The sequence below is a fragment of the Myotis myotis genome, unplaced genomic scaffold (assembly GCF_014108235.1).
Source record: "Myotis myotis isolate mMyoMyo1 unplaced genomic scaffold, mMyoMyo1.p scaffold_m19_p_9, whole genome shotgun sequence".
Classification (NCBI taxonomy): Eukaryota; Metazoa; Chordata; class Mammalia; order Chiroptera; family Vespertilionidae; genus Myotis; species Myotis myotis.
Window position 1 is genome coordinate 87,232,218 of NW_023416401.1, and position 14,761 is coordinate 87,246,978.

General features: G+C 51.6%; 1 protein-coding gene across 5 annotated transcripts; it reads left to right on the top strand.

Moving 5' to 3' along the window:
- Window positions 1-1,871: 1,871 nt before the first annotated feature.
- On the top strand, window positions 1,872-11,560 carry TFAP2C (transcription factor AP-2 gamma). Of its 5 annotated transcripts, none has more exons than XM_036322475.1 (7): window positions 1,872-2,165; window positions 3,734-4,216; window positions 4,319-4,370; window positions 5,465-5,714; window positions 6,279-6,397; window positions 8,981-9,125; window positions 10,037-11,560. In XM_036322475.1, exons 1-7 carry the CDS (start codon window positions 2,118-2,120, stop codon window positions 10,320-10,322), a joined length of 1,383 nt encoding a protein of 460 aa, XP_036178368.1. In that variant the 5' UTR covers window positions 1,872-2,117; the 3' UTR covers window positions 10,323-11,560. The 5 variants fall into 5 exon arrangements, with proteins under 5 accessions (XP_036178368.1, XP_036178369.1, XP_036178366.1 ...); XM_036322476.1 differs by having other exon boundaries at window positions 1,874-2,165; window positions 5,498-5,714; XM_036322473.1 differs by lacking the exon at window positions 1,872-2,165 and adding an exon at window positions 3,223-3,519.
- The last annotated feature ends 3,201 nt before the right edge of the window (window positions 11,561-14,761 follow it).

The following is a 14,761-nucleotide window of genomic DNA, read 5'->3' on the forward strand; positions in this document are numbered from 1 at the left end:
TTGCCTTGGGAATGAATGGCCTTTGCGAAGCGGTTCTGAAACTCTGGGCCCCTCGGGCTTCCCGAACCGAGGCGCTCAGACTCTCGTGGTCTCCCTTCGCCTCTACCGTAGACGGCCACGGGCTCGGAGGAATCTCCGTTCCTCCGGGAGGCTTTGGCTAGCGCTTCGGCACGAAGGACAGTCCGGGTCTGGGGTGGGGGTGGCATTTGTCTGCCCAGCCCCGGCCCCATCCTGCCCGGATATAAAGTTGCCGGCGCAGACTGACCCCAGCCGGGACTCAAAGTTAAGCCCGGGGCCAGAAGGCCCGGAGTGCAGAGCCTTCGCGCCAATGAGCTGGAGTCTGAGGGTTCCCTCCCTGTTGGGACTGCCTGGGACCCCAACCTTCCACACCCTGGGGGCCACCGTGCCTGCCGCGCCAGGGTGCGATTCCTGCCCCCACCCCTGAATACCCACAGCGCTGCTTCTGCGGCTTTTCCTTTTACCCCCTCCCAGGTCCCGGTGTTTTGGGAGCAAGTGCCAGGGGTCGTCTGTGCACTCTCATGTGTACTTAGCCATGTTTAAGGCGAGCGGGACGCTTCGCTTGGAGGACGCCTATTTTTATTTTAGTTCTTAATTTTAGGCCCATCTGGGCTTAAATAAATGCTGAAGCTCAAACAAACCCGAGGAGTAGAAGGGCTGCGGATGCAATCCTCTGTGGACAGGGAGTAGCGTCCACTCCAGGCCCGCACGATGGATTGATAGGATTATTGGGAAATCGGATTCGGAATCGAATCCTAATAGTCTTCTCTGATTCCCTCAGAATAGTTAGCTCCCGGACCCAGCGGGGACGTCCTAACACAGTTCGCCCTTGAGAACTTACCTCCCGCAGTGGAAAAGACCAATTATAATAATTGTGTCAATGGATTTCGTTTCTTTAAAATTTTAAAAATATTGCCGGTTGCTTTCAAGTTTGGGTGGCAAATACATATTGGGGGGAGAAGCCGCGTTGTTGTGGAAGTTTCGTTTTCTGCCCAAATCTGCGGATCTGAGGTGCTCACCTCTCCAGCCTTAGCTTCTCTCCGGCCCCTTCCCCCCCCCCCGCCCCCGCCCCGTGGCGCAGGGGTTTGGGTTCCGCCCCGCACCTCCGTTCTCCGCTGAGTTGAGGTTTCGGAGTGTCTGGTCCGTGGGAGGCAGCTGCAGAGCCGGGGCAGGGCGGGCAGGGCGAGGCTGGGCGAGGGCGCACGGTGCCCCCACCCCCCGCACAGCCGGCCGCAGAGATGCAGCTTTGGGCGATGGCGGCGAGACTGTTGTCCGAGACTTGGGGCGGGTGGATCCCCGAGGCGCTTGGGGCAGCCTCCCCTGAAGGCCTTCCTCCCCCATCTCTGGACGGCGCTGTGCTCTCGGAGCCGGGAGGGGGGAAACCGCTCAGAGCGGCTGGGGCTCCACTGTACGATCCCAGCCTAAACTTGAACTCTACGTGGAGCGGGTGGGGTGCAACGTTTTGAGAGATAAGGGGACCCCGGCTTTTGAGACGCCCCGAACTTGGGGTCTTTAACCCAGCGTGACATCTTTTGGACGATGGGGGAAGGTGCTCTAGGGCGAAAGAGGGGGTGTTCGGATTCGGGTCCCCAGCTCCGCCAATCTCAGGCGTGTGCACGGTGGGTTGGAAGGCGCGACGGGGGACCCAGGCTCCGCAGGTCAGAGACGTCCGGAGAAGCGCCCGCGCTCGTCTTCCAGTTCCCGCACCTGGGTCTTCTGCTGGGGGCTGGGGTTCGGGGCGGAGCTAGGCTGGGACTGGCTGGGGGCCGCCCCGCCCGCAGCCCGGGCCGTGGCGCCGGCCCCCGGGGAGGAGTTATGATAATTTCCTTCTCATTAAGGCGCTCGGGTCCCCCGGCTATAGCCGGGACACAGTGCGGGCGCGGCTTCCCGGGTCCCTGGCAGGCCTGTTCGCCGGCGGCGGCAACGTCTACGCTCGCAGAGCCGCCGATGCGCGTCCAGTGACCCGTTCTGCAAGGCCCGCGCGCGGCGGGGGCGGCGGCAGACGCTTGGCCACCGTGACCCCAATTTTGGATTTACCGCTGGGGGGGTGGGGGGAACCTGGATTTAATTGGCGGCTGTTTTGGGGGACGCAAGACGCCATGTTGTGGAAAATAACCGATAATGTCAAGTATGAAGAGGACTGCGAGGTGAGCTGGGCACGGTGCAGCCCGGCCCCGCCCCAGGACAGTCTGGGAGGCGGGGGCCGCTGGACCGAGGTTGGGGGCAAGGGTGCAGAAGCAGCAAGCAGGCACCCGCCGCTGCCCCGTGATGGACGGGTCCACTTTTCCGGACACCCACTAGTCGGTTTCTCCGGGGACCCATCCTGAATCGGGCCTTTTCCTAAAGATCTAGCCTCCGGAGCGGGGCCTGGAGAGAGAACGGCAAATCCCACCCACAAAGCTTACCGGTCGGTTTCAAGCGAAGCAAAACAGCCTTCTTCCCGTTTTCTCGGAAGAGCGCTGGTCCGCAACCCTGCCTCGGACGCGGCTTTTACGCACGAAATCTCCGTCCAAAGGGGTGTCTGACCTGCCCTTTGCGGAGTCTCCTCCCAGGCTGGCTTTCAGCTTCCCCGCTACCTTCCCGGGGAAAGAAGAAAACATAAGTTTGGTGTTCAAGAGAAGTGGGGGCTGGGGAGTGGTGAGGGGGGTGGTGCCGAGGCCAGATGGGGCCGTAAGCGCTCGGAGTGCTCCAGCCTGTCGGACAGGTTGAGCTAGAGTTTCGGAGAGTGGGAGGGAGGGAGGTGGCGAGCGGGAAGAGGAAGACGACGCAGGTGGCGGGAGGCCTGAGCCCGGGCGCTGGGAGAGCGGAGCGGCGCTGGGGGCCCGCGGGAGCCCACCGCGGCCTCGGCACCTGGAGGGGCTGCCCCTGTCCAGCACCCCCGGACTCTGCCACTAGGGGGCGACAGTGCCATGTTTCTCCTGGTCCCCCACTACCCCGTGACCCCCGTGGCAGTAGGAGAGACATCCTTTAGGAATTAAGTCCGACAGCCGCGGGGCAAGGGGACGTGAGCTCGCAAAGTTGCCCAATTTCGAGGTTCTTGATTTTCGCTCAGTGCCTTGGTTTGTGGGGACACGGACCGTGGCCGGGCAGGTTTGGCGCCTCACTTCCTCTCCTCACTTGGTCGGGACACGCTAGCAGGGAGGGCTGCTCCGGCTGCGGCGCTTTCCTCCTCGCGTTCCTCCTCGAGTTATTCCGCGGCGCTGGGTGGCAGCCCTGCTAGGGAGTGTCATTCCCCGGAGGGCTTTGTCCTGAGGGCGTGGAAAAGATTATTCCCTGGGGCGGGGAGATGCGCACTTCCCGCGCTGCGCGCTTCATCCGCGCCCGCCGCCTCCCCGCCTTCTTCTGCTCGGCGACGCGAACATGTGCGGGCTGGTGAGCGAGAGCGCCCTGCACCGGGTGCCTTCCTCCGGGGCCTGGAACTCGGACTTGGCGCTTTGGAGAGCCTCGCGCGGCGGAGCGCCCGGGGGTTCGCCGCCGGGCTTCGAGGGCGCGCCTCCCCAGGTCTTTCAGTCTCCCTTTCCCACGCAGACTCGCGGTTCACGACGAAATCCCTGGGGCACATGGCTGCTGGGAGCCCTCGGTCCGGAGGGCAGGCCCGCGGGCTGGATCCGGGCTGGGGCGTTGGGCGCCGGGAGCCCTCGGCTCAGCGCAGCGGTCGTGGCGGTTCGCGGTAGCGGGGTTTCGCACTAACCGGGTGTCGGTTTCTTTCTTCCAGGATCGCCAGGACGGGAGCAGCAATGGGAACCCGCGCCTCCCCCACCTCTCCTCGGCCGGGCAGCATCTCTACAGCCCCGCGCCGCCCCTCTCCCACACCGGAGTCGCCGAGTACCAGCCACCACCCTACTTCCCACCTCCCTACCAGCCGCTGACTTACTCCCAGTCGGCAGACCCCTACTCGCATCTGGGAGAAGCGTACGCTGCCATCAACCCCCTGCACCAGCCGGCGCCCGCCGGCAGTCAGCCGCAGGCCTGGCCCGGCCGCCAGAGCCAGGAGGCTGCTGGTTTGCCCTCGCACCACGGGCGCCCGGCCGGTCTGCTACCCCATCTTTCCGGGCTGGACGGCGGCGCTATGAGCGCCCGCAGGGATGGCTTCCGCCGCTCCGACCTGCTGCTGCCCCACGCGCACGCCCTGGACGCAGCGGGGCTGGCGGAGAACCTGGGCCTTCATGACATGGGGCAACAGATGGACGAGGTGCAGGTGAGCGCGTCTAGGGTCGTGCCCCTTCCTGCCCGGACTCTATCCCAGCCCCCAGCCCAGGCACCCCGGAACTTAAAGGAAACTTTGTCATTTCTCCCCCAGATCGTGGATGAGCAGCACCTGCTTCTGCATGATCAGACTGTGATTCGAAAAGGTAGGGCCACACAGGGCCTTGTGCACTGACTCTTACCAGTGTTGTGATCAACTTAATGGCAAGGTGGGGGCATTCGGTGGCTTACTTGGGACATTTGTGCTCCATGGAAGGGACCAGAACTCTGGGAAGGCAGGTTTTGGGAGTGAGAAGAAAGGGCACTTCTTTCCCACCTAAATGAAATCCCAGATATGTTACTCCTTTAATTTCAGGGTATTTTTACCATGTTTGAAAAACACCAGGGCTTTAGTTGTGTGGTTGGTTGTGACAATGTTAATTGTCAAATGAGTTGATGTGATTTTTATTGTCGATTGCAAATATGCATGTGGCAAGGATCCTTCATTCTAACCTGCAAGAAAGCATTTGGAAACAGTCTGGCCTTCCAAAGAGCCCTAAAAGCACCAGGCCTGGATCTGTCCGAGGCTGATGTTAAAGAGTTTATGCAGCATACGGGGGTGGGATTTGGAAAATTGGATTATTGTATTTGGTAAGTGAGTGGCTCTCAGAATTAAGTAATGTGCTTGATGGGATTACCAGTCTGGCTGTTTTAGGAAATGGAAGGGGCCTGAATTAAAGGTAGTTACGGTCTGTTACTTGAAGTTAAACTGCTTGAAATCAGCTGAGGGGAAATGTTTTATGTTTTGTTTTGTTTTGTTTTTTTTAGTTTTTTTTAGCACTCAGAAGATACACTGAATTTCCCAGTAAATTTGTAACAGAACAGGTTTGTTTGTATTTCAAAACTTGCTGTTGCACGGAAGGTTTTGGCAAAGGATCTGAGTTTGTCCTGTGATTTTGGTTATTCCTCGAGGGAGACGAAAACAATACCACTTATTTAGTATCGAAGCAGTCTTTTGAAAACAAATGTTCTAATTAAACTAGATTTTTAACAGTGGAATCGAATAAAAATCCTTCCATGCTTGGGGTTTTGACTAACTTCCCATTGTGTTAACTGGTGAACTTCCGATTGGATTGTTTTTGAAGATCAAGGCTTTAAGAAAAACCTGCAATTTACAGCCTCACAGGCGATGTTGTTTGTTTAAAGAGCCCTCTCGGCATCGGTTAGTGGTTCAGAAAAGGTCTCTTTTGCTTCGATGCAGCTCTGAAGACTGCACTTCTGATCCCATTCACAGGTCCCATTTCAATGACCAAGAACCCCTTGAGTCTCCCCTGTCAGAAGGAGCTGGTGGGGGCTGTGATGAACCCCAGTGAGGTCTTCTGCTCCGTCCCCGGAAGATTGTCCCTCCTGAGCTCCACATCGAAATACAAAGTGACAGTTGCCGAAGTCCAGAGGCGATTGTCCCCGCCTGAGTGCTTAAATGCCTCGTTGCTGGGAGGTGTTCTCAGAAGGTATATGGGGCACATTGTGGGCATGGTGGCTGGGTGACTATATGAGAGCACTGGGAGGTATTTTTAACATTTATGTAACTTTGAGACCTAACACTGAATTCCAATCAGCTCAGAGAGTTTTAGTACTTTTGCTTTTAGAAAGTGCCAAATGTAGGAGGAGGTGCTAAAACAGCGCGAACAGATTATCATTTGGTTAGAATTCATTCCGTGAGTGAAGTGGTGGCCTCCAAATTAAGAGAAGCTCCAGGGGTTTTGTCCCCCCAGGGAGTTGTTTTTTGGAGCTGCTGCAGTTTTTACGAGTGAAAAATCTATCAGCTCCAGTACAGCTTGCAATACTCTGTGATTAAAAAAGAAAATGCTGGCTATGCTAAGAACAAATTTTGCATTTTACAGGGATTAATTGATGAGGACACCCTGTGGCATTTGATAATGATCCTCATAATGTAGTAGAGTCTACTAAGTAGACAGTCTCTTTGAAAATTTTTAGTTTTGATGGCAGCCTAGGAATTTGGAGTTTTAAAGTGGTTTCTTGAGAATAGTCAAGCTTGACTCTCCTGTACGCAGAGCCAAGTCTAAAAATGGAGGCCGGTCCTTGCGGGAGAAGCTGGACAAGATTGGGCTGAACCTTCCAGCCGGCAGACGGAAGGCTGCACACGTCACTCTCCTGACGTCCTTAGTAGAAGGTCAGTGGCGTTTTCTGGTGCTTTTCCTTTGCTGTGTTGTGCCTTTACTATTTCTCTCAGAAAAGTTTAAAAACAGCTCTTAATTTGGCCATGAGTAGAGCGAAATGAAGGTGATTTGAATTGTCATGAGTTCATCACAATGAATGACAGTGCTTTTTGTCAAATATCTGCCTGCTAAGTGTTCTGGGTTCAAAAAAGAAATGAGTTTTCCTAACCAAGAAATCAAACTAGGATGTTGAGACATTGGCTGTTCAATGACCCAGTTTTTGAAGATGCAGTGGATCAGTTGCTATCTATCTATAATAATAAAAGCGTAATATGCTAATTAGACCGGACAGCTGGAAGCCGGGGCTGTGAGGGCCAAGCATCAGGCCTCTAGCACCTTTATAAAGCTTAGCTGTGCCCGGATGGTGTTAAGTGGTTGAGCGTGGACCTATGAACCAGGAGGTCCCGGTTCGATTCCCAGTCAGGGCACATGCCTAGGTTGTGAGCTCAATCCCCAGTGGGAGGTATGCAGGCAGCAGCCAATCAATGATTTTCATCAGTGATGTTTCTTTTCTCTCTTCCTCTCTGATTTTATTTAAAATCAATAAAAATATATGTTAAAGAGCTTAGCTGCTTATTGGTGGACACAGAAGTATGGTTTCTGGTTATTGTAGTTGTGGGATATTGGGGTTGTGGTCAGCAAAGAGAAGCCCTTGTAAAGGAGATTGGATCACCTCACAATTCCTGTGCTTGTTTAAAAGTGTTGGGGCCCACAGGGGATTCCCTCCCCCTAATCCTAGGAGATGGCACTGCCCAACCTGGAAAGTAGCAAGGATGCAATATAGGCTTTAAAGGGGGGGTTAGAAAAGGTGAAATAATTAAAACAAAACTCACACACTTTAAAGTGGCTTTAATAAAAGGGGGGTAAGTGTCTTGGGACACTGATAGCTTATCCTGCAGCCTCCAGCCACCCGAGCCCTCACCGGTCAGCAGGGCACTGGGCTCTGGCTGGGGGAGCCAATGAGGGGTGGTGTCCTGGTAGCCAGGAAATCTTTTTTTGTTGTTAATCCTCATTCAAGGATATTTTTCCATTGATTTTTTTAGAGAGAGTGGAAGGGAGGGGGGAGAAGTACATTGATGTGAGAGAGACACACACCCATTGGTTGCCTCTTGCAGGCTCCTGGGGCCAGGGATGGGGGATGGAGCCTGCAACCGAGGTATGTGTCCTTGACTAGAATTGAACCTGAGACCCTTCCGTCCACGGGCCGGCGCTCTAACCACTGAGCCACTGGCTAGGGCTAGTAGCCAGGCAATCTTTTGAACACTTGCTTTCTCCTGGTCTAATGGGTGCTACCCCAGCGCTAAAGAGATTTGGGGGGGCCCTACTCCACCTTTCTGTGAGTGTCTTTGAGGTCAGGGTAAGGAGCAAGGAGCTGCCTGTTAACTGCCTGTTGGGGACCAAGCTGGCTGCATGGCCAATGGTGGTGGATTCTGTGTGTGGTGCATTAAGGCAGGGGTCCTCAAACTTTTCAAACAGGGGGCCAGTTCCCTGTCCCTCAGACCGTTGGAGGGCCGGACTATAGTTTTAAAAAAAACTATGAACAAATTCCTATGCACACTGCACATATCTTATTTTGAAGTAAAAAAACAAAACGGGAACAAATACAATATTTGCATGTGGCCCGCGGGCCGTAGTTTGAGAACCCCTGCATTAATGTGGCCTCGCTCAGGTTTCTTAGCCTAGTGTCAGGGTATGAATAAGAAAGTGCCAGAACAATGGTTCTCAGGTCCGCCTGATTCAGGAAAGCCCTCAGAGGCAAGTGGATGAAGGGGGCACCGTTTGGGCTTCTGAAAGCTCCACCCGCCTCGGCAGTGTGCAGTCACAGTCGGCACTGGGCTTGCTTGGGGGGCAGGTACTGTTGGTTCTCTCTCCCTCTGCTCCCCAGTATCTTGGAAAAAGCCGGTGGTTGGGGACCTTAGCATTTCCAACGGGAAAAACACGCCTCCCTTTCTTAAAGAAACATTCTAGAGACTTGGCTCCTTGGGTAATGGGGCGCCCTAGTTTGAAAAGAAAGTTCCGGGTCAAAGACTTTGTAACAGTTTCATAAAGAGAAGCGACCAGTTTGCTGTTGTCAGACATCCTCATCTCCTTTAAATTTTCCTACTTCTCCACAAAGATAACTGCTTTCCGCTATCAAGCATGGGTGTGTCTCAAGGTCGATCTCTTCAAGGTGGGCAGGGGACCGGGTCACATTGCTCGGGTGTGGTTAAAAGTTTTGGGGACTGTTTTCCTCACATTTTAGGATTCACCCTCTGCCCGTAGGGGAGAGGGCCTCACCAGCTGGGGCGCTGACCCTGTTTACTACGATTTCTCTGATTTTGAGAGAGAGGGGAAAGGAGGAAGAAAGACTTGATGGGTTGCCTCCCACATACTTCCTGGCCAGGAATCGAGCCCTCCACCTTTCCAGGGTACCGGATGACGCTCCAACCTACTGAGCCACCTCGCCAGGGCCATGTCTGTGATTTCAGTGAGGTTGCAGTGACTAAAAAGGGGAACAGGACAGCGTCCGTACACCCTAACTTCTTTCATGATTCTAGGAGAGGCCGTTCATTTGGCTCGGGACTTTGCGTATGTCTGTGAAGCTGAGTTTCCTAGTAAGCCGGTGGCCGAGTACTTAACTAGACCTCATCTCGGAGGACGGAATGAGATGGCCACGAGGAAGAACATGCTGCTGGCCGCACAGTAAGTACACAGATGCCTTGCTGCTGTGACCCTGAAGTTGAGGGGCCAGCCCCAGCCCCTGGTGCTCCAGAAATGCTGGCTAAATAAGTTAGGGTGGGGAGCAAACGAAAATGACTAGGAGCTTCTTTCACAAAGTCAAATACCTGGGAAGAGTCAGTAAAATGAACGAATGCGTTGCTCCAGTTGTGAATGTCTTTTGAGCTGCTTAGCTGTTGAGCTCAAAATAGTTAAACTTACCCTTTCCTGATCACATTTGCATATCTTAAAAAGTGTGTTGAAAAGATTATTTGTTTTGTCACATCCAGTAAAGATTGTGTCCCTCCTACCTCCTGGTAACGACTTTTGTTTCTTAAATGTAGTGATGACTGGATTTGCAGGAGACAAGTGGGCAATTTAAATGTCTCAAAACTGACTTTCTGCAGCTGCAGGACTTTTCATGGAAACCAGCAGTAAATTGGTTTAAAAATCATGGGAAATGAAGCAGAACGAGTCCAGTTGCAAATGGGGCAAAAGGGAGGGAGCACAGTGAACCAGCCTGGATAAAAAGTGAATTTCAGGGAGATGTGTGATTCTCCGAATTGGTGAATTGGCTTATTAAACTGGCCCAGCACCAAATGTCCCTTAACCTTCTGGTGCTGGAATCCAGATCCCACCTGATGCCCTTGGCTGCTGACTGGCTTAACTGGGGTTAATCCTGTTATCTTCTAATCAGTGAGGATTAAAAAGATAGTGCTTAAAAGAGTAAACAAGCACATAATAGGTACTAAGGAGGCAATTGGCTATTATATTAGTATTAGTTTAAAGCCTCCTGTCTTGGCTCAGGCCAGCCATCTCTGATTGCCTCCCAGGTGTCATCCTCAACTACCTGTCAAGAGCTAGATTGAGCTCATAGGTGTGTGTTATGTTCACAGGCAAGTGTGTAAAGAATTCACGGACCTTCTCAACCAAGACCGAACACCCAATGGGAACAACCGGCCGGCCCCGGTCTTAGAGGCGAACATTCAGAACTGCCTGTCTCACTTCAGCCTGATTACCCACGGGTTTGGCAGCCAGGCCATCTGTGCCGCGGTATCTGCGATGCAGAACTACATAAAAGAGGCTTTGGTCATCATAGAGAAATCCTACATGAATCCTGGGGACCAGAGTCCAGCCGATTCCAGCAAGACCTTGGAGAAGATGGAGAAGCATCGGAAATGAAACAGGTGGAAACAAAGGGAAGAAGAGTCTGCAAGGGGAAAAAATCTCCCAAAACCACTCTCACCGGCACAGATGGGGAAACTCCTCGGCCTGGGGGGACAAGCTGAGCTTTTACTTGCCTTCCCATTGAAAGGCCTGCTGGCCTCCGGAGTTGGACCTGCTCTCTGGGAGTCCTTAGTATTTCTCTGGCGCTGACGCGTCTCCTTAACTCTGGACAAGTGATCAGAAGGTGACAAGTACTGGCTCTCTATTCATTAAGCTTATGTTTTATTTTGAACCCCATTCTTCCTGTCTCTGAAAGTGGTGCTACAAGTTTTCAAACCTTTTAAATCCATCCCCTGGGCTAACAAAACCCCCACATGCTTAGCTGTTGAAATGTCAAGTCTATGTGATTCAAATCAATAATAACTTTCAGTGTTAAAGTCATTGCTGGCTTCCTGCCCACTAAATATTTATCTTTAGAAAAAAGTGTTTATCTAGCATCTTCAGATATATCAAATCCTGCGTTCAGTAGGAGGCAGACTCCGCTTAGCAACTAATTAATAGGTGGTATTGAACACACTTAAAAAATCCCCTTGTTCAAAAGGGGCTTTTGGGTTTTACAAAACACGTAGAAGCAAAGCCTGCTGATTTTATGTTGTTTGTTTTTTGTTTAACTGAAAATTAACTCTTCAAATGGGAGATTCTTTGAAATGACATGTTCCTTTAAGGTACTGAAGCTTTATTTGCATATTTATTTCACATCTTGGTGATTCGAGTAAACTTGAAAAGGGTGGGCATGAAGCATTTTTTTGCTGCCTGTCACCCCCCAGGTCCAAGAGGAGGCGCTGTTATTTTGAGAAACAATGTGTCATGTGTACAGATTTTATTTATGCATAATTTAATCGGGTCTGTAAATACGGGTGCACTTCTTAGTGACTTTTTGAGAAATGGGGTTCCATTTTAATAACTTTTAAAGGTGATGGGGTCATCTAAAACACATCTTTAGGTTTTATTCATATGTACACAGGGTGTTACGAATTAGGATCCTGGGCTCTGTTCTATTTAATTGAAGCTCTCTGTTCACAAAGCGATAACTTTGTGTCTCATTCTTGTTGGGCTAATCCCAAACAGGAGTGCGCGGTGCAGTGTATGGGGTGCCATGGAGATTTGGAATTGAACTCCATGCCTGTAAATGTTCACACATTAAATTGTGTATATGATACCTGTACAATAAAAAGTATTCTCTATAGAAGCTGTGACAGTCTGGTGATGACTTGATTGTTTAAAGTCTCTAAGATGAGTGGAACAGTGGCCGAGCTGTTTATGGTTTGACTGGCTTAGTTCAGAGGACTGAATAGGAAGATTGCAAGCGAAGGGAAATTGGGAGTTTCATTTTTCTCTGTCCTGCAAGACTGCTCAGCTGCCCCAGGTTCTGTGCTCACCAGCGGCCCTCAGCTGCGTATAGTGCCATCTCACCGCAAGGGGTGCTGGGAAGTGTGTGAGGGACAGTTTATTGACAATAGTGAGAGGTGCCAACAGTTTGGGAATAACGTCCCTTGTGTAATGCTGCCCTGTTGAGAAACACTACTCTACGGCCAAGTTGCCACCTCAAAATATACTGAGAATGGAAACGATTGTAGGCGCTCCTCGGGCAGACATTCCTTAGGAGGACTTGGCATTCAATCAAATGCAAGCCATGGGGGTGAGGGCTCATTGTTTTCATGATCGTTTTCCATCAACCGAAGTTCATGTTTGGGGACGCAATAATGCGAATCTATCCATGGCCTGCTGATCATTTAGTCTGCCGGGAAAATCAGAGGTCGGTTCTCTTGCCCTCCGCTCCCAGAGCAGAGGACTCTGGCAGGGCCTGCGAACTTGCTGGCTGTCTTGAGGATCTTGGATGCGCACCATCGGGACTTGGTTTCAAGTTGAAGTGGCCTGGCATGTCCTCCAGGAAGTGATGTGTTTATAGTTTGGCACGAGCGGCTGGGCTTCAAAGGGAAGTGGGAGCAGAGGGTTTCCACAGTGGATAAGGCCTTTGCTTCAACTCCAATCTCATAATCCTTAATGCATAACTACCAAATGCCCAGCAATTCCTGACTTAATGTTGGCATTGGATGTTAAGTAACTTAAACTCTGCCAACCTAATACTTTGCTCTTGGCAGCCTGTACTTGGCCCTGAACGTTCTCATTTAGTTCGATTTATCTGGTTGACATGTCAAAAATCACAATTGCTTTGCTTCAGAGCAGCTAAAAGATCTTCTGTTGGCAGTTATTTCTCAATCAAGGCGTGAGATAATTAGGTGTTAAAAGGAAGTTATGGGGGCAAAGGGCCGAAGGTAAAAGGACTATTTTGTTATCAGCATCTTAACCTGCTTCTGGCTTTTAGGAGCTGTGCCGAATTGCAATGCAGACAATGCTCTGGAAACGCCCCAAAGTCCACCAAGCACTGAAGTGAGTCATAAGCAGGGCTTTTCCTGGCTCCGTGCTCAGTTCTCCTTTCTCCTCCTTCCCTCTGCAAGTCCACAGACAGCTACTGACTCCTCTGGGCCCGGTGCACAGTAACGACAGGTTTTCCTTCCCAGCACCTGAGCTGATACCATGCCCAACAACCAAGTCCCCTCAAAAGGTCCCTCCTAAACCACCGACAGCCTCTTGCTGAGTGAGGGTTCCTGGCCCTTGGAGCACTTCCAGCTCCTGTGGTCGACATGTGACGGGATTGGTGGACCGTTGCTTCCCATTGGCCTGGGTGATTTTTGTTTCAAGCCCTGTGTTAGTGAGATGGCACTTCTTTCTGTTGTTCAGCTCTGGCTGTTTGACAAATTGGGCTTTGTATTAAGGCACGTGCACTGCTGAAGGCTGCCCTTTGGGAGAAGGCCTGACGATTCTCCCTTTTCTGCCCTGGTTGCACTGAAGGGAAACCCATCATTGTCTGAAGGCACGCTTCTAGAATTCCACTAATGACAGAGATGCCTGAGCAGGACTGCATCTGTTGACTGGAGACTTGCCCATCCAGGCACCTGGCACCTCCAAGATGCCCCTGCCCCGCAGACAGCCCACGTTCAGGTTCTCTGGGAGGTCAGAGGGTGTTTTCAATAGCACTTCACGGTGGTTTTATCTTCCATGTGCGCACAGTTTACGATGAGGGTTAGGAAAGGGGTGATGAGTCTGTTTCTCATTTCCAACGATTCCATAACAATGGCCATCATTCTTTTGGGGGGTCTGGTGTCAGGGTAAGCCCTGAGACCTGAAGTTCCTGTGTTTCAATGTTAAAAAACAAAACAGGGATAGGGTCATGGGTGGGTGAAAGACAGAAACTACTCAAGCTCAAGTCTTGGTGGTTGGGGGCTTCTGGGACCCGTCGCCTAGTTTCCTGGGGGGAAACATTGGATACCAGGTGTTGGCAATTCCCCAAGAGGTTGCTGTCATTTCTGATGACTTCTGAGCATTTCTCCAGCTTTTCCCTTGTGCTGGGTAGAGTGGTGTCATAAGGTGGCTGTTTAATTGTCTCTATAAGCGGGTGGAGAACCTGGAGAGTAGCCACCAGTGGTCCCAGAGGCAAGAACTGCCTGAGGCTCCTGTAAGTGTGCTTTCCAGGTGTGGGAGCGCTCAGCTATCCTGGCGAGGCAGTGACCCTTAGCAAATGCCTTCTCCAGTGCCTGCGCTCAGAGCTCAGCGCTCAGCGGGTGGTGAGGGCTTTCCCTGAAAAGAGTGGGACGGAAGGTTTGCTCTGGAAATGTTGATGCTGCAATGCGTGCGTGTGCTCTTCCCAGGGGTGCTCTTGCATCCTCCATGATAAGAGAATGGTTGACTTCCTTTCCCAGGTAGCACTATACCTTGGATTTCTCTTCCAGTGCACAGTCTTCATTTGCTTCTCTGAAACTCAAAGGCCACTGTGCTGGGAGGCTTGGTGACACTTGGAACCTTCAAAATCTAAGCCCTTACTGGTTTTGCCAACCCAGGCTGGCATCATGCCAAGGTCCACTAATGCAAAGCCTAAGCACCTTGAAAAGTCTTTGTCCACCAGTAACATGGAACAAGCTTGCAGATGCAAACTTGACTTCTTGACTTAAAAAAATTACTCTTACATTGGCGTTCATAGTCTCATGAAACGCTATTTTTGGCACCATCAGAAGCACTGAAATTTCCTTGCCTCTTTCAGGTAACATCTTCATGGGGGAGAGGAGTAGAAGTAAAACATGGAAAGTGAGTGAATTTGATAATTCCAGGGATCTCTCCAAGGAATAGCCTTGTTAACAATGTTTACAAGGTCACATCTCAGTGGGTTTTTTCATGATACATGGGGTGTTCCTTGTGACGTCTCCACATTTTCCAAGGAAAGATCTTCAATTTAAGGAATGACAGTCCCAGGTGAGAGTCGGATGGGTTGAAGAGGGCATCTTGGCGCCTGGCCCTTGATGAGACTAGAAGCCTTTGGGACTTCATGGGTGTTATGG

What these genes read in the sequence shown, in the direction of transcription:
- TFAP2C (XM_036322473.1), top strand. Translation starts at nt 3,379, where the DNA reads ATGTGCGGGCTGGTGAGCGAGAGCGCCCTGCACCGGGTGCCTTCCTCC. An exon ending in TCGAGGGCGCGCCTCCCCAG is followed by an intron (nt 3,520 to 3,733) that starts GTCTTTCAGTCT and finishes TCTTTCTTCCAG; the next exon opens with GATCGCCAGGACGGGAGCAG. An exon ending in AACAGATGGACGAGGTGCAG is followed by an intron (nt 4,217 to 4,318) that starts GTGAGCGCGTCT and finishes TTTCTCCCCCAG; the next exon opens with ATCGTGGATGAGCAGCACCT.